The sequence below is a fragment of the Otolemur garnettii genome, unplaced genomic scaffold, assembly GCF_000181295.1.
Source record: "Otolemur garnettii isolate 467f Iridium unplaced genomic scaffold, OtoGar3 scaffold00020, whole genome shotgun sequence".
NCBI lineage: Eukaryota > Metazoa > Chordata > Mammalia > Primates > Galagidae > Otolemur > Otolemur garnettii.
The window spans coordinates 7,029,040-7,052,171 of record NW_003852415.1 but is presented as its reverse complement, the minus strand read 5'-3'; the positions used below and the strand labels follow the sequence as shown (position 1 = coordinate 7,052,171).

At 35.8% G+C, this 23,132-nt stretch overlaps 1 protein-coding gene across 1 annotated transcript in view; it reads left to right on the top strand.

Moving 5' to 3' along the window:
- Positions 1-23,132, top strand: part of CEP128 (centrosomal protein 128) — a 386,614-nt gene that overhangs the window by 361,065 nt on the left and 2,417 nt on the right. The window contains exons 21-23 of the mRNA XM_023511493.1: positions 3,922-3,999; positions 7,541-7,654; positions 18,518-18,626. Coding sequence (XP_023367261.1) covers positions 3,922-3,999; positions 7,541-7,654; positions 18,518-18,626 — 301 coding nt within the window. The remainder of the gene's footprint in view (positions 1-3,921; positions 4,000-7,540; positions 7,655-18,517; positions 18,627-23,132) is intronic.

The following is a 23,132-nucleotide window of genomic DNA, read 5'->3' as shown; positions in this document are numbered from 1 at the left end:
GTGAAACTCTGTCTCCAAAAAAAGAAGTCCACTAAGGGCATATCTTCAAAATCTGGCTGCTATGAGTTGATAACTGGAGAAGCGTTAGGAATTTACATGAAGTACTATTATAGCTTCTGGTTGACATCTGCTCCTTTTTATGTTTTTGTAACAAGAACACCACCATTTTTGCATTCACACTGCTTGAATTTGCACCCTAGTTTTGCCACTCTGTTGTCCCCAATACCTCGTCCATGTCATGGTGATAAAAGTAGCGCCCAATTACCTCCTAAGGTAGTGCGGGGATTGAGAAGTGTATTCACAATAGAATTACATTTTTATGGTTCAGATTTTCATTCTGCTACTAACCGGGTTTAGGATTAACTGATCATCTCCTTGCCCACTGCTTCCAGGCCAGTGCAAGTCAAGCTCTTCAAGCCTCTGAAATAAACCAGATATGCTCAGTGTGTTGGCCTTTTATGAAATGGTGTGAATTTTTGTTTTGCCATTGGATACGAAATATAGTATCTTGTAACATTTTCAAGACAGAAACATTTATTAAAATTTTCTGTGGGCATCTGATTTATTCTAGAAAATGGAATTAAGAAAATTAAAAAACAATTAAGCACCTATCATTTGCTGGTGCCATTATTATAATGAACTTTGCTCCCGTAATTCTAAAAGTGGAGACTTGTCTGTGCCCTTTAAAGTGTTAGATAATGTAAGGCAGAAAAAAATCAACCAACTTAAAAAATAAAACTGTTCCTAGCCCTACCCATGGTATTTTACCCGAGGAACTATAATAACACAATCTAGGACTTCTTGGCATCTCTGGAATCTAAGTTCCTTATTTATAGACTTTTCACCAGCTAATGAATCTTATCCCTCTAACGTGCTTAGCTTTTGAGGAAGAGTGATTTTGAAATGACAGGTAATGTGACAGGATTCTAATCACAGAACCCCACCTAATCTCACATGTTACAGAACAAAACAAAACAGAGTTGCAATGTTGTGCGTATTCTCCAGTCTATACGCTGAAGTGGTGGTTTAAGCTTTGGTAGGGGGGAGCCAGAAAATAAAGATACTCCTCAAAATCTCACTTAATGATAATTCTGTGGTGTAGACACAATGTCTTTATTACTTTACATCTTATTGTTGCAGATAACCTAGAAATCACAGCATCTGTACATGCACTTTCCTTAAAATAAGAGCAATTAATTTTTCTCTTTGTATAATTCTTACGTCTTTAGTATATGTGTATTAGTGATAAGCTAACTATTCCCGAGGAAAGGAGAGTATGAACAGGAGGTATACTCTATATTAGTCCGTATCTGTGTCCTGCAGAGCTTTCTATGATATCTAAGCGACATGTATTTGTTGGTAACTCGGTACCTGGAACGTAAGGATGAAAAGAAAGGCCTGGATGCCCGAAAAGTGTTTTTAATATTGAGGAAGATATTTAGGAGCAGCACATAGATAGAATATAAACTAAGCCACAAATGGAAACAATGGTGAGAAGGTGTAAAGAACAATTAATGGAGACTCAGAGGGGAGAAGCCAGGGGAGAGAGGAGTATAAAAATAACTGCACTTAGAGAAGCCAGGGAACTTTTTAAGGGTCACTCCTGAAACTGTAGCCATTTGAATAGACACCCCAAAACACAACAAAAAAGTCCAAAAACTAGCATGTGAGCACATGCAAGAGCTGTGGCTCAAAAGGGTAGGGCACCAGCCCCGTATGCTAGAGGTGGTGGGTTCAAACCCAGCCCCAGCCAAAAATGGCAAAGAAAAAAAGAAAAAAGGAAAAAAGGGTTTTGAGTAATCACCTAGTGGATTGAAATTTCAAGCAAAATTATTTGCATAACATGCTGGATTTTTTCAGTAGGAAAAGAGAACCTTTGCTTCTTTTGAAAACAAAATGAGTTTAACATACTTAACCCAGGTTCAGAGGATTACTTTTGAATGAGAAAAATGATGGGATGAAAAAAGAAAATAAAGTTTTAATACTTCATTATCAGAGTGTGTTTTTGAAGATGATGTTACTCAGTGCCTAAAATTTTTCTTTAAAATCATCAGGGCATTGCTTTATATTTTATTGCTTAAGGGCCAAAATAATTCCTGTGAAAAATCTGTAATTTTATTATTTAGATAAATGTAGCATATGTGGTGGGAAAAGCTGCTTGCCCTCCTCAGCCTTCAGGTTGAAGCACGTCATTTTGATGAATCTTTGCTTTCTATGAAAGCACTAAATGAAGTCATTTAAAATGCATGGCAGTTTAAGTGAGTACATGCGGACAAAAGACTGACAATAATATGAACGTTAATAGAACAAAATATTAAATGCTTTAAATGGACCTTTCACTATGAACTTGAAGAAATAGCACATGGGACTTTTTGTTTCAAAATGGCAAAATTAAGGTATTTCTGCCCTCGGCTCAGAAATCATATTACAATATAAGGATAAGAGGTAGAACCATGGATTTGCAGGTGTCTAAACTAGAAGACATCTGTAACTCCAAGTCACAGAACTTTAGAATGTGGTAAAATGAATCGGAACACAAGAGATAAAACTCAGCTACTTGTCAAGGGGGTAGCAATGGAAAGTGAGTGTCCTTCACCCTCACAGAAGTCCGGAAGGGCTTTTGAAGTGGAGTAATTGGCACAATTACTGCAGAAGGAGATGGTAGAAATGGGTGCATAGAGTCTGTAATGAAGAATTAGACCCTCAAGCCTCTCTCTCCATCCCTGCAGGAGACCAAGTGTATGGTCTGGAGAGACTGCGACAATGAATCTCCGGATCACAGATGCTAATCACAGACCACCAGGGACAGATGGTTTCAAATAGGAAGGCTAAATGAAAGAAAACTGAGTCCCTCCTGAGAAAAAATTTTTACATACTCATAATCAAGAGCCTTCCCTGTCCCCCCAAAAAGGTGGTTGACTTCTTGATTAGCTTATATTTTAATTTAATTTTCAATTTAGGTATTATTTGTGGTAATTAATGCTGTATTGTGCATTGGCAACCAAAAACCCAGAGTCTCGTCTCAGTCCGGAAGTGACACGCTTAACAGTCCAGTGTCAGAACCTTTCACTTGGGAGATGCAGGGAGCCCATGGATCTTCCCATGCACCAGCCATACGGTTCATCATTTGTTTCACAGAACAATTAAAATTCATTTTACAATTAAAAGCTGATACCTGTTGCTTGCCTGATACATTCTGGCTCTGAAACAGGAGTGCATATAGAGTTGTATAAGATACACAGTATGTTCGCACCATCTCTGCTTTCAAGGTTATTCTGCCGTTTAACCTCTTGTTTCACATTGGCTTTGAAATAATTTTCTGATCATTCCCTTTTAATGTTAGGCAGGTTTGACAGTGACAGCTAATCAACATTTGCATGCTAAGCTATTGATTTCTGATCAACAGAATCTCGTGTCCCTGTTGCAAATGTTTAACTTCATATATTTCTCCCAAGTCTTTTCCTTTTTTAACTAAAATAATGCTGAGAACTGTTCTTCTTTATAATGGCAACATTTGAGAATCTCTAATATGGTCTGTAGATAAGTAACTGCAAATGCATCTATTTCTCGGCATTATCTTGTGGTTTATTTCTGATGTTCACTGAAGCAGTTTTGCAAATTAATACCAATATGAAATGCTCTATAGAAAGTTTCATAGCGTATCAGTTGAAAGCAATTATCCAAGAAGAGTTTTTATATCTGAGTCAGTCTTGCAGATGCATCTCATATACTTTTTGAGAGGAAATAATTCTTCTGATTTAAAAAGATAAATTTATCTTAGAAATACTATTATGTCTGCTCTCATTTGACTCTAAATCTACAGCGTGAACTGCTTATACCAAACTGATTTTTAGTATTTGAATTCTGGGCGTGCTAATCCATTTTTTATAATGTTTGGTTTCCTTATGTTTTCTTTTTCAGAGTACCCGAGTGGCCTTGGACCATCTGGAGTCTGTGCCTGAGAAGCTGAGCCTACTACAGGATTTGAAAGACTTCAAAGTGAGAAAGAGTTGACTTGTCTCTTTCTGTATTTTTATCTGAATGAGAATACTTGACATCTTCCTGATGTGCAGAGAAAAGTGTAGAGAGGAAAGAAGTATCAAAACACGTTGGGGACTTCTCCCACCCCACCGATCAGACTTTATTGACATTTGTGAAGTCAGGATTTAAAATAATGAAACTTACATATTAGCACCATATAGGAAGGTAGAAACTTTTACCCTTACCACTGGAAGCTCAGTTGTATCCCTGCAGCTTTTGCAATAGTTTAGAAAAACCTAAGAATTAAAGGGAGTTACACGTTCGACTGATAATAGATACCTTTTTTGATTAGCAATTTTAATTTATGAGTTGTCATCTCTTTTACAAATTGCTGAGTACTGTTTTAGAGATATGGTAGTTCACAGGTTATGACTATACTGTGACATAATGAATTCAAATCCACCTAGAGTTTTAGATTTCATATTCCACACCATTTATTGGCAGAACTCTAAGCACAGAGTATTTCATTATCAAGCCAGTTAATTACATGTGTGAATTTGCCATCTGTAATTTTTAAAGTTCCTCATAGAGGAGAGCTACAGAGCAAATAACCCTGCCAGACGAAGTCTTGTCCAGAAAACGTCTGTCTCCACACCACCTTAGAGATACATATGTAATGTAAAATGTTAACAACGTACAATTTTTTGACCCTACGTGGCTGAAGTTACCAATGACAAGGGTTTTCCCCTTGGAAACCATGTAATCTCTTATTTCACATTGGCCTTAATATATAATTTATGTTATGTTTAGGTTCTGTTTAAATCTAACATATTATTTGAGGATACGGTAGGTAGGAATATAGCCAAATTACGTCATGTTGGTTCATTGGAAGCAAAGTTCTCGAGGTCTGCACCGTTGTTAAAATTATCTCATTAAGCATCTTTTGGAGTTCCATTTTGAGTGAGATCCAAGGTTGAACTGACACATCCAAAAATCTAGACTATCACAAATGCAACAAAACTAAGTGTTTGAAGTATATTTTACTAAAGTATTTACTCTTTCTTATGATTTGATTATATATTTGTGGCTTAAATTTCCATCAAAGATTGTGAAACCAGTGTCCAAGGTGATGTCAAGTTGATGTACTCTCTCTTTTCTCTCTTTACCCTCATATTACCCCGTGAGATAGTGGGCGGTGGATGATGTAGCTACCAGAAGGTATCTAAGTATATGAAGGACAGGCAAGAGAAGATATAGGAAACAGGGAACACTTGGTCACTGTGAAACAGAGGCCTGTTCTATTCCAGTATAAAAACATAAAGTTTAACTTTTAGTGATAATCACTTTTTCCCCAGTTGTCTTTACTGGACAGAATTATTCATGCATATAATTTAACAGTTATATTCTCCACTATTACCAAAAGGGTTATTATTATTTTTTGTCCTATGGGCTAATGATTATCTATAATATACATGCTTCCATACACACAAACTCACATATGAAGAGGCCTAAAATTAGGCCTAAAATAAAAAGAGGCTTTGTAAAATTTTGACAGAGAATATTTTTCAAATTGCAGAATTGTGCTTCTCAATACATTAAAATTGAAATCATGTCCACACTGTATGGCAGGCAGTGGCCATTAGATGTTTTTCTAATCTTTTGATACCTCCTGCACATGGACAGTATTTTCCCCCGTTTTACAGACGAGAACACCAAAGCTTGGAGTATGTTAAATTGGTTGGACATGGGATCTGGGTATAAGAGCAGAGCCCATCTGCTTTGCCCTGCTGCCTTTATCTTGAATCTCATTCAGGGTTTACCCTAAATCCATCTATAGTGTTAAAAAGGGTTGATTTAAATCAATTTAATAAAAATACTAGACATAAGTCTAAATGAAAATGCATAAAGCCTTTATATTATTAGATGTAGACAATATATTTTCATATCCTTAAAACTTCATATAAATTGGTATGCTATGAACATAAATGCAGTGGCCTACGTTCTGGTCGTAGCTCATGCACCAGACAGAATCACTAGTATATCAAAGGGTACGTCCTCAGCCGTATAATGAGGGAATTAGGCAGCGTTATCTCTGTGGATCCTACCCAAACTAACATCACTAGCATACGAGTGAGAAAGTTTATTTCACGTGCACAATTCTTGGTAGTGTTATGTAGCCTATAACTCTGAGTACAGACCTCATTTTATTTAGATAGGCTTGGTTTTATTCTTGTTTAAATGTAGTCATGTTCTCTTTCTCTCTGATTTTCTCTTTCTCACACCCTCTCACCTTATTTTGAAAGAAGTAGTTCAGCTCTACAATCCCATATTTTAAACATGTATTTGTTTGTTTGTTTGAGATAGTCTCACTTTGTTGCCCTCAGTAGAGTGCAGTGGCGTCACAGATACAGCAACCTCAAACTCTTGGGCTTAAGCGATTCTCTTACCTCAGCCTCCCAAGTAGCTTGGACTATAGGTGCCCGCCACAACACCCGGCTATTTTTGGTTGCAGTTGTCATTGTTGTTTAGCCAGCCCAGGCTGGGTTCGAACCTGCCAGCCTTGGTGTATGTGGCTGGTGCCATAACCACTATGCTAGGGGCGCTGAGCCTTAAACATGTATTTGATGAGGTGAAAAGAGGAGAGTGTTGAGTTCTAAGCCTACTGTGCCCCAGACTGCCTAGCCCTGCGCAAGTCATTCTTAACTTCCCTAAACTCTAGTTTTTAGGATGTTTTATTTGTTTGTTTAATAAATAAGAATTCGGAATTCTAATATCCCTTGCAGCCTGAGCATTTAATAAATTTAAGGTCCCTTGAGACCATCTAGGGCACTAAATCCCATAGATGATTTTTTGTTTTTTACATTCCAAAATCATTTGCTCTTATTTTCTTCTAATTTCTCCGTAAATCAGAATAGAAATGTCTAAATAATTCACTATAGTAACTGTTTGCGGTGTTCCTTCTCCCAATAAATGAAGGGAGGGGGAGGGAGAAAGAAAGGCCCTGGAAATTTTGGCTTTGTTAATTTCTTTATTACCTGAATCTTCTTTTTCTTACAAGGGCAGAGGAGATCTCTTTAATAAGTTTAAGAATCGACATGATATAACAGTTAAAAATTAGAATGTTGTTTAAAGACAAATGAAGTAAAAGAGCATCAGTTTTAAAGGTAGCACTTTTTTAACAAGAATATTTTGGTATCAAGTATTACGTCAAAGGACAGCACACCCTATCCCAAGTTGATAGATATCATCAAAGACCATCCTTGGGCAACTCATTGTTACCTGAATCTTGCCCTAAAGGATGTTGATCATTTCAGATAGGCAGAGGGACTAGTGGTTAAAAGAATCTGAACGAGCAACGTGGGAACTGTTCTATTTTTATGGTAGCCTCTACAGTGACAATTTTGTTCTTTTTCGGTGGTGGCCTATGATTACCCTATATGTCTCTGTAAATGCTTGTATGGTAAGTTTTTATTATTTACATATCAACCCTTTCTTACCCTAATTTCAAACACTGATTTGTCTTTCATTCACCTAGTCAGAAGCTTTGTTGTTTTTCCAGGAGGCCCGCGCTTCACCCTCAAGAATTGATGGGAGATTTTCTAAATACAGAGTTCCAAGAGATTTTCTTCACCATCACCAAGACGACACCAAGTACAGAAACAGAAGTTTCAAAGTAATGTTCTTTATATACTTCTTTAGTCGTTAAGCGTTATTCATGTTTAAGGATACAGCCTCTTAAGCAGCCCCTGCAGCGAAAGGAAAGCTTTTCCCTGTTATATGAACTAGATCTTCAGTTCTATAGAAGCAGAGATCAAAAATCCAAAGACCATGCTTGTAACCTTTTGCCTTAAGTCTATGCCATTGTTGCTTAACATGTTGCTTGTCTGTGGAAACATGCTGCTAGAGAAATCCTGAGCCAGTTAACCCCTGGGCCCTGGGCCGGTCAAGTCTTGGTGAGGTGGTTTCCCTCCTGTAGGTCTGAGTCCGGTTTCTGTTGGCACTGAAGTCTGCAGCAGATCAAGTAACGTGTTAGCCTCGCATTTCCAGTCATTCTTTTCCATACTCATGCTTCAGCTTATGGTTCATTACCACGAAGCCAACATGGGTACTGGGAAGACTGGACCATATTGATACAAATCACACCATTCCCAAGAGCCTACCCCATATCCATCTGGAGTACAGGTGATTTTCAGTGCACTCAGCCCTGATCAGCTCTTCTCCTGGAGCTGGGAATTCAGTAAGTTCCCAGTTCCTTAGGACTAAATCCCACAGAGAATTTTTTGGGCCAGGTGATTCTTTGTTGTAGAGGCTGTCTTGTGCATCGTGGGCTGTTTAGTTGCATTCCTAAACTCTACTCACTAGAAGCCAATGGCATCGCAGCTTGTGACATCTAAAAATGCTTCACATCGCCAGAAGTTCCTTGGATGGCAAAATGTCCCCCCTCCCCCCATTGAGAGTGCTGACCTAGAGGGAATCCATCCATATGCATATGTCAATTTAAAAAAGAAGAAAAACTAAAGGCTCTCTGGCCTTTTTTCTATTCTTACAAATTTGAATATATATACTTTTTAAAAGTTTAATTCTTAATATATATTAATATTCATCACACTGTATATGTTCACTTATTACAGGCAAATATATTTATTTCTAAGAAGCTGAATGTAATTGGATAGAATGCTCGGTGGGTATAAAGATAGTGCTCATTTCCATAAGCCCTCCGCAGCATACTTAAAACAAACACTATACTGTCTCCATCCCAAACAAAAATAAGCACAGTTATGGCAAATGACTGATACTCTTACTACTGTGAAGAGGACATCCGTGACTTTCTTCCTTTTTACCTTTGTTTTTAATAAAGTGGTATATTGACTGTAGTAGTGACCTTGTCTCATATGGCAATTTTTTAATTCCTAAATCACCTCCCAACATTCTCATCAGGTCCCTGTATACTCCAGTGTTTCCCCACCATTTAAAGAAGTGCCACTTATCCTAAACGGAAATGTAGGGTTTAGGCTACGGGAGCTAACAGTAACTGCCAGTCATTGAGCATGTGTTAGAACTGACCCCACGAAGTTGTGCTTTTTGTGGGTGTTGGTGTGCCTTATGTCCATTATCGTATTTAATTATCACAACGATCCTGTCAAGTTGGCACCCTTATTTTTCCTCTTTTACCATTGAAGAAAGCAAGGTTATTTAATGGTTGAATCAGCATTAAAACCTAAATCTGCCTAGCTCCTATAATTTGTGTCCTGCCATGCTGTTAACAGTATAAATTTAGACTTCATATGACTAATTTTTTCTAGAAGTCACCAAATAGACAACTGTATTTTTAATATATAAAAGTCAGTTTTTTGCAAAAATATATAAATGCAATACATGCCTCTTAATTCAGTGGAGGCCTAGTGCAGATGAAAGATTTAAAATATTATTTCCCAGTACAGATATGTCTGGTATGAGGTGAATCAGTGCTGTCTAGTGGTACCCAAATTGCTATAAATCAATACAATTTCCATAACAGCATATGGCAAAGCTATGAATGTTTAACATGTTCAAAAAGTAATCTCATTGGAGTTCTGTAGAAAATTACATTTGCAGCTGAAGAGGAAATTAAGCCTAGTTCATAAGAGAGGCCAACATTTAGCAATATGAAAAATAAGTTTGAAAATTTCACAAATAAATAAGTGCAGGTATGGAATAGAATCACAAAACACATTTTCTAGTGGCAGTGTTCCACACTTAATGCCACTTAAACATTTCAAAACTAATGCATTTCGATGTTTAATATACAGATTGTTCACATATACATAGCAGATGCCTGGCCTGAAATAATGTAGCAATTTAACACAAAACTCGCGGGAATATCCCAATTTGGTATTCACGGGAGTGGAAATTATGGGAACACATTTTTTCCAATTGTAGGTACCACTGGTCATTTGCTCATATGCCTTTTATATAAATAAGTTACTTAAAAAGATTGAGAAGGGAGACAGCCTCAAAGGAAGCAGGAGCTTAGATGGGTAATGAGAAAGTTCTGTTAAGCATTTCTTGTCTTCATGGGTAATCAAAAGAGCTACCTCCGGTTAATCATTGACATCCTGAAGAAAATGCTTCACATGACAGAAGTAGAAACTCTTTAAATCAGGCATCCTCAAACTACGGACCACGGCCCGCCTAGGACATTTATCTGGCCTGCCGGGTGTTTTTGCTGCTGCTGCCTGTCCTGCTCAGCAGCCGACTTGTCCTGGGGTCCGCAGTCCGGCCCTCCAATGGTCTGAGGGACAGTGAACTGGCCCCCTGTTTAAAAAGTTTGAGGATCCCTGCTTTAAATCAAGAGAGAAGGTACCCCATTACTATATCAGTTTCAGAAGAGACATTGTTTCAGCAACTGTTAACTTCCCCCACATTTTATTAGGAAAATGTTAAAAAAAAAAAAAAAAAGGGCATATTATAGGGATTTGAGTTCATTGGTTCTACTGAAAACTGTGGTTCCAGAAAATCAGTGCATGTAAGATTCAGTTTAATGCCACGAACATACTGTGTGGCTACTATACCGTCCAACACTATACTACCAGTTGGGGTGGGGTGGGAGAGAGACGTATAAAGATGCAGAAAGCATGTTCTTCAAGGAGGGAATCATTACCTCGTCATCTTAATTCTGCCTCTTGTAATTGGAAGATGTTCATTTTTTTTTTTAAATGCAACATTCAACAAACATTTATTGGGTTTTTACTGTGAACCATGTGTCCTGTATGAGGGGTTCAAGAGAATGGCATACGAAAAACCACTGTCAACCTTTAGGAACTTCAACACTTCACACAAACAATTGCGATGGAAAGGAGGAAGGAATAAGTGCTATAAAGAGCACCCCCCCCCCCCTGCCGCCATGGACCACATTAGGGTCCAATAGAAAGGAAGATGCTCAAGAATCTTTTGAACAGAGGTTGGTGATGACAAAGTGCAGGGCAGAGTTTTGTCCACACCTCAGGTTGGAGGAGGGTCTCTGCTAGCATGTCAGTTGTAGTGCTCTGACTGTGTTGCTGTTGACAGACAAATAACTGTTGCAGTTGGCTTCTCTCCTGCTGTGGCTGTTGTGAGAAGGCAGGGAAACTTCACCACACCACACTGCTGGTGGAGGAAAGTTAGCAGGAAGTCAGCAAGTCAGGAGCTTTTTCAGTCAATCCAAGGGTAGGGTTGCTCTTCTGTTTATTCTCGTGGCAATCACCAAGGATAAGATGATCAGATTTCTAGAAACCTGTCAAGATTTGAACAGGACCAATTGTGGGAGCATAGTGTAATATTGTATTAAGTTGACCAAGCTTACTAGAAAAACTCTGATGTGCAAATTTTGTATTTAGAATTCGATTCAAAGCTGAACGGAGCCCATTTTCTCTGTCTTGGTAGACAACAGAAGCATTTCGTGGCCTCTCTTTCATCAGGCCTAATTGGGTTTCTCAGGACATAGGCTTCCTTGCTGTCCAGCTGTTTCAAATAGAACAGAATGTTCAAAAGTCAGCCAGTAACACAGCATTGCTAATCTGAATTCACGGAGGAGCGTGGTTTTGTCCAAGAAATCCCCATTTGTTACCTTTACCCATGCTAAATATATGGTTTTAATTAAAAGTGGAATTTTTTGGTGAAAATCACAGAAGGCATGTTTTTCCCCATCCATCCTCCCCGGAAGGGAAAGTCATGATTTTTAACTTCTAGTTGGAGAGTTGGTATGCAGTTTCTTTTCAAAGAAGCAGATGTTTTATGGGATAAGATGGGCTAGGTGAGGAAGCATTGAGAATGGCTTTCAGCAGAGTTTATAGAAAGCAGTGTTTGCCAAAGTTCTTTGTCATATTTGTTCAGCGTAAGCATGTGTGTGATATAACTACGAGTTTTGCTCCAAGAAGTCATTTCTCGCTCATTGAATCTCTGTAATTTGTTTATATCTTGCTCCCAGCAATTAATGGCCGTTAGCACAGTCTCTCTTGAGTCAGCTATTTCTGCACATACCTTCAGACTTCCCCAACAGTAGATTCTAAAGTATGCTGTGCATAACTGTCGGTGCAACTCAAGATTGTAGGTGAAGCATAAACATTTTTATTTTAATGACTATTAAAATATATCACTAGTGTATTATTCATGTGATTTTACAGATTCTGCTTGGAAATAGCAGTGGCAAGCATGCAAGGACTTAAGAGAGCTTTAACCCTGTATAATACCCCAGTTATCTCCTGGATAACCACTCTTCCTCATGCTTGGATAAGGGATCATATGTAAACTGCTATGCAGATACAGCTCTGTGCTTCTCTCAGTCCCAAGCAATTTGCCATCCTTAAAGCCTCTCCTCTCTTTTTAATTTTTAAGTAAAAGTAAAGACAATGGTAGTATAACGTGAGTGAATATTGCAGTCTGAGAGACGCTGTTCGCTGGATGGTACAGCCTTGGAATGCAGGTGCTGTCTGCCTCATCCTTGATTCCAGAATATATAGTGAGTGTACATATGTGTCAAATTAGGAATTTTATAAACTTAAAAAAATAAAAATTCTTTTCTGTTTCAGCCTTTCTGAGATTCTGACAAAGATTTAGTTGCTGTGTTTCCAGTAATGCTTATATGACACATCTAAAACCTTGTAGGCCATCAAAGCATGCTGAAATCTGAAGAGATTTTTATTCTTTTGAAGTGATAAAGACTAACCCTTCCAGCTATAATATTTAACTATTTGATTCTATCTTGTTCTTTAAAAGTTAGACAAAATGTTGCAAATTGAATTGGATTTTCTTTGCTATGAGATCTAAAAAGTATAATGAATCAAAAGTGCTTATTCAGAAATCAACATGGATACATAAATGAACATATTAATATTTTAACTTACAAAGCATTACTCTACTGAACCCAGACCCCTTACCAAACCACATGATTTCACCCTTCTGAATAATTTAGTCAACAAGAATATTAGGAAAGGAAAGATTGTGAAGAAATTCACCTATAGAGTCCTTTTTTTTTTTGTGGCAGTTTTGGCCAGGACCAGGCTTGAACCCACCACCCCTGGTATATGAGGCCCACGCCTTACTCCTTGAGCCACAGATGCCACCCTAGAGTCCATTTTTAATAATCCCAAATTCAAAATTCTAGGTACTAAAAACATAAGAAATTCCAGTTAAATTTCTTATTTATAATTAATAAACATGCCATAATATATTTATTAAAACAATGGTTGTTTCCTTTAAAATAGTTGCTTTTAGAGAATAAGCATTGATTCCAATAAGACCACCGTCCTTAAAATATCTTTGCATCTCTGCCTTTATTACTTAAGTGAGTGGCACCTTCTCTTGACTGTGTTTGTTTATGATAAGTTTTTATCCACTGTGAGTAGATTTGGTTTCTGTTTTAAAATAGAGAAAAGTCATGGTGAGGCCCATCTGCACTAGGTTAAAAAAAAAAATTGAGTAAAATCTTTCTCATTAGTGATTCACTAGAAATATAAAATTTTACACAATAAAATATAAATTACATAAGGGTAAATGTATCAGCACTACTATAAAAACTGCTCTAAGAGCTTTAAATGGCCTTATCAGTATTTTCATTAGTCTATTAATCTGGTAGATGAGTGTTGTTTTGAGTTTATCATCTTGTTGCATCAGTTTGGATTTCATGTGGTAAAAATAATTTGCAGAGTTAAAAGTACAGGTTGTTTATTGGTTCTGTCCAGATAGATTAGTATAAAAAATCTAAGAGGACTTAGCGATGATCTGGTCCAGCCCCCTAATTTTTTTACATGAAGAAACTGAGAATGTAAGAGTAGCATTCTTCTTCCAGTTTCTATAGCAAATTTTAACTTATACATTTTTGCCAAGAAATGATATGTGATCAATTATTGAGTTTCTTATTGCAGATGGCACTGTGCCAAATTGTGGAGTATTTGGACGAGTAGATGGAAAGATAGATAGATAGATAGATAGATAGATAGATAGATAGATAAAAACTATCTAAAGCTCACTCTCCTGGAAATTAAAATCTAAAATGGCCCCAACTGACTTTAAAATTGAAGTAAAGTTTAATGAGGAAGAGATTAAGCTTTTTTGATCACTAGTGGAAAACTGGGAAATCAAAGTGGGGCTGAAATGCAGGGACAGTGCATTGTTAGGTTACAGACAAATTCAAATTCAAATATTTCTGCCACAGCTCCAGAAATGCATACATGTTTCTTCCTTCTCTCCAGAGGAGTAGTTGGATAAATTAAAATTTGAAAAGATTAAATGTATCATTTGTCTAATAAACTTTGAACTTATAATATTCCTGAGAGAAAAATACATGGCATCATTAAATATTAATCACTAGAGATCAGTTTAGCGAAGAAATGTAGTTAGGTTAGAACAGCTTTTAAGGAACCAATTACAATGTGGTGATTTAAAAAAAAAAAAAAAGTGGATGAAGCCCAGGGAAAATATTAGAAAATGCAAGTCCTTTCACCCAATGGAATTTTTGTAGAGAATTCTGGCTAATGACCTAGTTGAGTCAAGAAAACAATGAAAATAGGTCCTTGTGCTAAGGATACGCTAACAAGCAAAAACTGGGGTTATTAAAATTACAGAGACACTTCCTTTTTAGAAAATATTTTCTTGTTACTACTTAAGTATTTAATTCAAAGATAAGTTAGAATTAGGAAGAAATATTCATTTTATGGTCACCCTATAAAATTTACTTATATAGAAATTCTACAAATTAAATATCAGTAGATTTTTAGTAGTATTGGTTCAATAGAATGCAGTAGAATTGAGTAGAATTGAACGAGATGCGGGTATTTTTTCATATTTTTTATGTTGATTGTTCAAAGTGACTGTGAATTTTTTTCTTTAAGGGTAGTCTTTTAAAGTTTATTTTGCTATTCTGTTACAAGGGAGATTCTGGCAGTTTTTTGAAGATTTATAAAAATTTTAATCCATAATTGTAGTTGAAGATGTCAACATTCATTTCTCAGTAATTGATAAAACAGTAGGCAGAAATCAGGAAAGATACAGAAGACTTGAGCAATACTATCAACCAACTAAATCTGACTGGCATTTGTAGCTACTACCTCCCAACAACAGCCAATTAATTACACATGTTTTTCAAGTGCATATTGAACATTTTCCAAGATACATTTTATTCTAGCTGATAAGGCAAATCTCAATAAATTTAAGATGCTTAAAATTATACAAAATATGTTGTCTACCCACAAGAGAATGAAATTGGAAATCAATATCAGAAAAGTACCTGGGAAGTTCCCAAGTATTCAGAAATTAAACAACATCCTTCTTAAAAATCCATGGGTAGGTCAAGGAAGAAATGAAAAGGAGAATTAGAAAATATTTTGAGGATGTGAAAATAAAAGCCCAATTTATTAAAATTTGTGGGATCAGCTAAAAAGTTTCCCCAGAGGGAAATCTGTAACGTAAAACGTGTATATTACAGAAGAAGAAAGATCTTATCAATAATTTAAGTTTCCATTACAAGAAACTAGAAAACAAAGAGCAAAGTAAACTCAAAGAAAGTAAAAGCAAGGAAATAGTAAAGAGAAGCTCAGAAATCAATGAAATAAAAATTGGAAAAAATAGGAAAAACAAATTAACCCCAAACTGGGTTTACTGAAAAAAAAAATAATGAAATTTAAGAACTTCTAACCAGAATAATTAGGGGAAAAAAAGACAAGCTACCAATGGTCAGTATTAGGAATGAAGGATGAACATTACTAGAGCTCCAAATGACATCAAAAGGATAATTAGGGAATATTATGAACAACTCTAGCAAAAATTTGACAACCGAATGTGTTATCCAGGAACGTTACTTCTAGGAATTTATAATAAATAAATATATAGACAAGGCTTTTTGCACTAAGATGTTTATCAAATGATCATTTATAATAGAAAAACCTTAAATCAACCTTAAATTTCCAACAATAGGAAATTAGTAAGATAAATGATGAGATAATTGTAATGATGATAATAACGGTAGAGAAAATTTTTGTATATAATGTTACATTTAAAAAGTAGGAACAAAATTGGTAACAAATGGTGGTTTCAATATAAAAAGAAATTTATTAAGAATTGAAAAGTGTACTCTGACATTTTATTATCTTAATACATTTTTATTTTAATTTGTTAGGTTGTTTATTTTCTTTTTAATTTTCTTGACTTTTCTAAATTTGATAAGAATGAAAGACATCAGTGCCATATTTTGACTATTCTATGTGAAGAAACTAGCTTTATCATTAAAAATATAAATTATGTTTTATATAAACAGAAAAGATGCAACTGCTTTGATGCAGTTGATTTTGTTTTAGAAATTTAAAATCATGCCTTTCAAGACAGATGAATAGTGTTTAAAGATCTTTGTGCACTTCGTCCTTCCTCTGGTAGGCACATTTTTAGGCCGCCATGACACCATCTGCTCCAGCAAGATACCCAAACCTATATCTCTATTCCTGTCCTCTCACCTTCTTTCTCAGTTCAGGTGTCAGTGGGCAAAATGTGTGTTTGTTTTCCTGTATGGTTTTCTTTCTCTTATCACCCATAGTGGTCAAAGTATCTTTTAGTGGAAAGCCATTCATTTTGTTTCTCTCTTTGGTGCTTCACAGGGAAACCATGGTTCATTGGGAATTTCTAGCACTGATTGCCGTCTCCTTTCATTCATGCATCTTCCATCTCTGTCTTGGCCTTGATTATGTCACATCTGGGCTACAATAGCCATCCACCTGCTTCTAGTGTGTGTGTGTCAACTCATTCTAAAGAAGTCGTTGGAATACAGTATATGTCTTTTCAGAAATCCTACAATGAATGGCTTCTAGTTTCTTATGAAATCTCTATAATTAAAAACCACTTCCTTAAAAATCTCAGGGTCTTCATCTTAAATCTACTTAACCTCTCTTTTCATACATGAAGGCAAATGGTCTTCTGATTTTGAACCACTGGAGGATTATGCCTGTAGCTCAGAAGCAATGTGCCTTTTACAAATACTACAATTAGCTGTTTTGGCTTTTTGGGTTTTTTTTTAAGAGAAAGAGTCTAACTCTGTTGTCCAGGCTGGAGTGCAATGGCCAGATCATAACTCCTGTAACACCATCACACTGGCCTTTTTGACCTGTCTTTTTTACTTATATACAATGTATGTAACAAAGAAATAAAATATAAAATTGGTACTTGGTACAGAGAATGTCAGCTAATTCATCAGATGGTCATTTCATGAGGCCTTACTCTATTTGAGGAATCTAGAACATCATTTCCTAACTACCCTCTATCTCCTTCCTCCTTACCTTTCACTTTCCTGTCCTCTACCCGCAAGTTTTCACCTGCCTCATTCATTATTCATACTCAGCATTCAAATATTGTCTTAAGTATCACCTCCCAGAATGGTCTTCTCTGGTTCTCAAATCTAGCTTTGGCTCTTCCTGGCACTTCCTGTTCTTATAGCACTTATTATGGTTTTTAATTACATCAGGCATTGTATAATTTAATGGCTTTCTTTTCTGCAGGTCCTAATGTTTCCTGATCATATATTCCAATCTCTTGTTTTCTCTTTACCTAGCACATAATAGATGTGGAATGAATGAATAAATGAAAGAAGTAAATAAATAATTACACAACATTCATGCTACAAAGTGCAATTTTACTATTTATCAAAGAAAAGTGTATGTATATTAAAGCACCTGTTTAATTAGTAAAATCACTTAAAGTTATGCCCATTATCAGCTAAGGTTTGGGGAGAAGGACACATTTGTACGATACGTGAGGAGATGAACTTTTCCTATGTTCCTTTTTGTTTATGTATTAAATATTTGTTAAATGAGTAAGAGGATGAATATAATCATTACAGAAAGCAGTCTAGCTAAATGTATTTAAAACATCAAATTGTTTTTATTGACCCAGTATTTCCACCTAAGAATTTGTCATAGGGAATAATGCTAAATATGGAAAAGGTTATATATTTAAAGATACTTTTTACAGTGTTATTTATAGCAGCAAAACACTAGAAACCACCTAAATGCCAAGTATAATAATGGCTGAGTAAAGCATAGTCTATCCACTATAGCATATGAGTAACCCATAAGCCAAAGATTAACATAATTTAATGACTTGAAAAATGTTTATAGTATAAATGTAAATAAATGAACAACACAAAATTTTATAACTATGTTCATGAATCCTGCCCTTGGGGGGAAAAAAGACTGGAAAGAAATATGTCATGCTGCTGCGGCAATGGGTGATTTCTTTCTTTTTTCTTATATTTTTTAATATGTACATATTTTATTTTTTACTAGGATTACAATTGTATTAAACTACATGTGTAACATAGCTTGTGTGTTAAGATTTTATTTCATCCGTGGTGAAAGACTCAACTACAACTCTGACTTACCTAACAAATGCAAACAGTGTAACCTAATCGTGTGTACCTTTTATTAATTTTTAAAAAATACATAAATTACATTCATTAAAAAAAATTTTTTTAAAGATTTAATTGCAGTTTCAGCACATTTATAATCATTGACCTGAAATGCCATACTTTCTTTCTTAGGAGGGCAGAAGCTTTACCGAAGGTTCCCACACTCATGAGTTAGATCTCTCATCCTCTTGGCTGGATCAAAACCGCTTCCTGTCTAGTCCACAATTTTCACACTTGAACTGTAAGTAATGAAGTCCTGGACCAGTTTTTAAATTAAATTTAAGAAAATACAGCACACCAAAAAAAAAAAGAAAGTTTGAGGCCAGTGGCATGATAGTAATAGTCATATTCTAAGTCTAAGAAAATTCTCATTATGAATCATACAAATAATGCCCAAATATATTTATAATACTATGAAATTTACTAAAAAATATATGGAATCCCATCATTTTAGACCTTACACTTCTCGGGAAAACTAAAACTATGCCGCCCAAAGTAAAAATCTTAATTAAACAAATTTTTTATTTGGAGATTGCTAGTAACTGTGGATAAAGTGAGTAAAGGAAGTTATAATAAAATGCAAATAATCAAGAAGTAGAAAATTTTTGCATATAACTGTTCAGAAATATGGAATCTTACACAGAGAATAAGAATACTTGCCAGCTTTCAGTCTGTGCATACTGTGTAAATCTTGATAAGATGTCACTAAAGTATCAACAAGGTGTGGGTCCATTGGCCCCAGGATGCCGTCTCCCACCATCTGTCCCCTCCTCTCCCTGCTGTGTTTGTTTCAGCTTGTATATAAGGTCCTCGTAGAGGCTTTAGAATATACAGTTTTAAATGTGGTCTCTGTTATGAGGACCCACAATGTCCTATGCAGTTTTCCTGTAAAACCTTTCCGAATGATAATTACAGAGTTATTTGTTATTTGAATGGGTTTTTGTTCACTAATTCTTCTCTCCACCGAAGAGTGAACTTTGGGAGGGTAGAAGTGATGCCTGTTATGTTCACCACTGTTTCCTCAGCACTCTACTTAGCACTTGGCACATATACTCATTAATAGTCAATGAATATTAGAAGAATGTGTATGTGAGTGTTTTTAAAGTCCACTTTTATTTTTACTATTGGGATTCAAATGTTACTTAATGGATCTTTGTTTAGATGATAATTTAGCTCTTCAATTTATCATGGGCCTGGAGGGTTATACATTAAATTTGATAATTCTGTCATTTATAATAGCTAGATTGGTATAAACTAAAATACTAAAATAAGCCACAAGGAACTAGGTCAAATCCTAAGGTGTCAAGTCCTATTTTTGCTGATTTATATTCATGGATTCATTGAATAAATATTTATCAGTTTCTGATAAATGGTTTAGTTTTCATTATTTCATGATTATTTTATTTCAAATGCTAAGCATTTTCTCTTTCCTGTCTTAATCATTTTACGAAGTGATTTTGTATCTGCATAAACGCTCTGCTATTCAAATCTGGCAGACACCCTTCAATATGGATCATATGTCAATTTGGTTATGGCACCTCAGAATCCAAATTACACATTGGCCAAACTTTTTGTTGATTATAAGCAATGGAGAAATTTCCCCAGGTCTGTTTAATATAAATAAACAAGGAGGAGGGTTAAGGACTTAGTACCACCAAATCTTAGGGTATCCCACTCAGTAAGACCTTCAAGAGCCTGGAGAGAAGCCGCAGAGCACCATGATGTGTGCACAGAAGTCTTTGTTCCATTGCAATTCAATTTTGCCATTATGACCTTCTTAAGGCTCCCTAGAAAGGAAGCTGTTTGAAGGCATTAAATGGAAAAGATCAAGATTTTTGGAATTGTATTTATTAGTAATATTGTCATAAGCAGTGACAGAAACTGTATTTAGCTTTCTATTCTAGCATTTCATAACTAGCTATGACCATGTCTCTGATTAAGAAGTATTTCTCAGGCAGCCATAGGTTTCTATATAAATGTGTTGGCTCAAAAGGAAATAAATAAGAGTAGGAAAAAATATCACTGAGATTTTTTGAATAAGAAAACACTTATTATAGTTTATATTATAAAATCTGATGGAAAAACTTAGCTCTAAAAGTATAACTATTTTATTGATTAATTCATAGCCTTATGGTTTGCCATTCTTCTTGTTTACAAACTTGTTTTAGACCTTTCAGGCCTATCCCCATATTTTTTAGAATACTTTTTGAAATTTAGTCATAGCTATTTTGTCATTAATTAGTTTCAAGTAACTGAATTAAACTGATTTCCAAAAGTCATATTTATTCTTGTTTGCTTTTCTGATAAGCCTTGAATTTTCTATATACTTTTACTAATGGAGTATATTAGAAGTGGGAAAAATTAGGATCCCCTTAAATACTTTATTTTTGTGGCATAGTTTCAGCTTTGTTACAGAAATTTTCCTGTAATTTTTCTTCAGTCCCCCTTTAAACTTCTAAAATTGAAAAGAAAAGCTATCAAGACCAACAAACACAAAATCAGAATCTATAGCAAATGCATAATACAGGGAACAGATGTTTTTAAAAATATTATTAATACCCTCAGAAAGATCAGAAAAAATATTACACCCATTAATGTTAATAAGAGCAAGATACTCCATGAAAATGGAACACAGAATAAGAGGTTTTATTTGTTATATGATTGCTGTAAAGAAAACAGAAAACCAGAAAGTTAGAAAACAAAGTTGAAAAAGCTACAAAGAAAAAGAATGGGACCATAGAGAGCAAAGATAAGATTCTTAGAAAGTCAGTTCAGGAGGGACAATTAAGGAGAGAATTGAATGAGAAAACACATCAAATGCAGGGCAAGGCCAGGAGTGGCCGGTTGAAAGGTCCACCCAACAAGCACCTGTCATCCTGAGATTGTTTTACCCTTTGCCTGTCTTGATACTCAGGTTTCCCAGATCTTATATATTCCTCTCTCCCTTGTTTCACTTTGTTCTTTAATACGAGCACATTACAGAAAGGGAGGTAAATATCTTCAGTCTTTACATTTCTAAAAATAGACTTCCATTCACACTTGACCAAGACTTCGGCTAGCTATAAAATTCTGAGCTGGAAATGATTCTCCTTCTGAAGTCATTGAACAGTTATCCTCCAAAATCCAATGTTGTTGTAGAAAAAAATCATAGGTAGATAGGTACAGACTCTCGTTCCTCTGAAGTCATCCTCTCCACCCACCCCTTACCCTACACCTTTCCAACCTGTGTCCCTGGACACTTTGGGGATCTTCTCTTTACCCGCAATGAGTTTATGATATTGTGCCCCCTGTATGTCTTGTTTTATTTCTAGCTACCTGTTGGGTGGACCTTTTTAATCTAGATGTTCATATTCTTTCCTTCTCCCACAGTAAGGAAAGAATGGAGAGAGATTCAGTGAGAAAATCTTTAGGAAACAAGCAAAAAACTGATGGATTATCTGATACACTTGAGCACCCAGGGAAAAATAAAGGCCACTAATAGACATGTGTTAGATGTAATTGAGTAATCAGAAATAATTAAGGCGGCACAGAGAAAGAGCAAATAAAAAATAAAATAAAAACAAGGGTCAATTAATTAAAAAATGAACAAGAAACATTGTCCTACTGTACCTATTAGTTTTGTGTGAGCCATATTTCCATGGTCATAATAACATAACCACTCACTACTGATATAACACAAAGTTCACAAGTAACTGGATGGGAGGACAGGTGAGGAGAAGTGGGTAGGTGTAGATAATGTCAAAAAGTGATAAATCAGAAAACAGCAATATAGGCCTTAACATAAATGACATAAATATGAAAAAGCTGAAAGAGTCGATTGTCCCCCTGGGCAGTAGGATTATGGGATTGAAGGGGTGGGTTAAGAGGCTCTGGTTTTTCTGTGTGACCTTTTGGTACTATTTGATATGTACATGTACACTTTGGCTAAAAGTCATTGTTATAGAGATGAATGCTAGTGATAAAACCCAGCTTTTATCTCTGACCACCAACTGCCCAATTTTCTTGTTAATTTCTGAGTGGAACATAAACTGGGGTTTGGAGTTTAGGGTGATTTAGACCTGTGCAGAGACTGGGGGAGTAGATAATCACAGGTCCTTGGGCAGACATGAGTTCCTGGGACCACAGGACAGACAACTTCCTACTCAAGTTGAGATTTGTACTGAATGAGGCCTTTTTGCCTAAGCTGGAGATGCTAAGGCGTTCACTCTGCTGACTTAGATGCCCTGTCAAACTGTGACCAAACTAAAGCATAGAGTCACTGACCATGGAAAAAACAAAGGAAATGGGAAAATACTGCATAATTTGTGGTCTCTGACATGGTCCAGCATTAATGAAAGTTTGTTTTAAGAAGTAATTTATGTCAGCTTTGTGTAGTTCAGGTCAATTCGAGAAAAGGTAGATTCCTTCTGCCAGGACGAAGGGAAGAAATGTATAAATTGTAAGTTTATATTACCATTGGAAATAGGAACACAGAAATCCATTATTTAAAACCATGATCACTACCAAATTTATCCTGGCTGGCTGGAAGTTATGGCCATGAGTCAGGACACTCTTTTAGAAGACTTGGATTCCATTACCTTCAGCCTGTAAGACAGTGGGGGCTTAGTAAAAGAGAAGCATAATGTCAGCTTTTCAAGCTGTCATTTTCGTTGTTTTTTTTTTTTTTTAAGTAGCCACTGACCACTAGTCCCCATGTATAGTTCCTTTTTGACTAAAGGAACACAGCTATATGAAGGGCCATTACTCC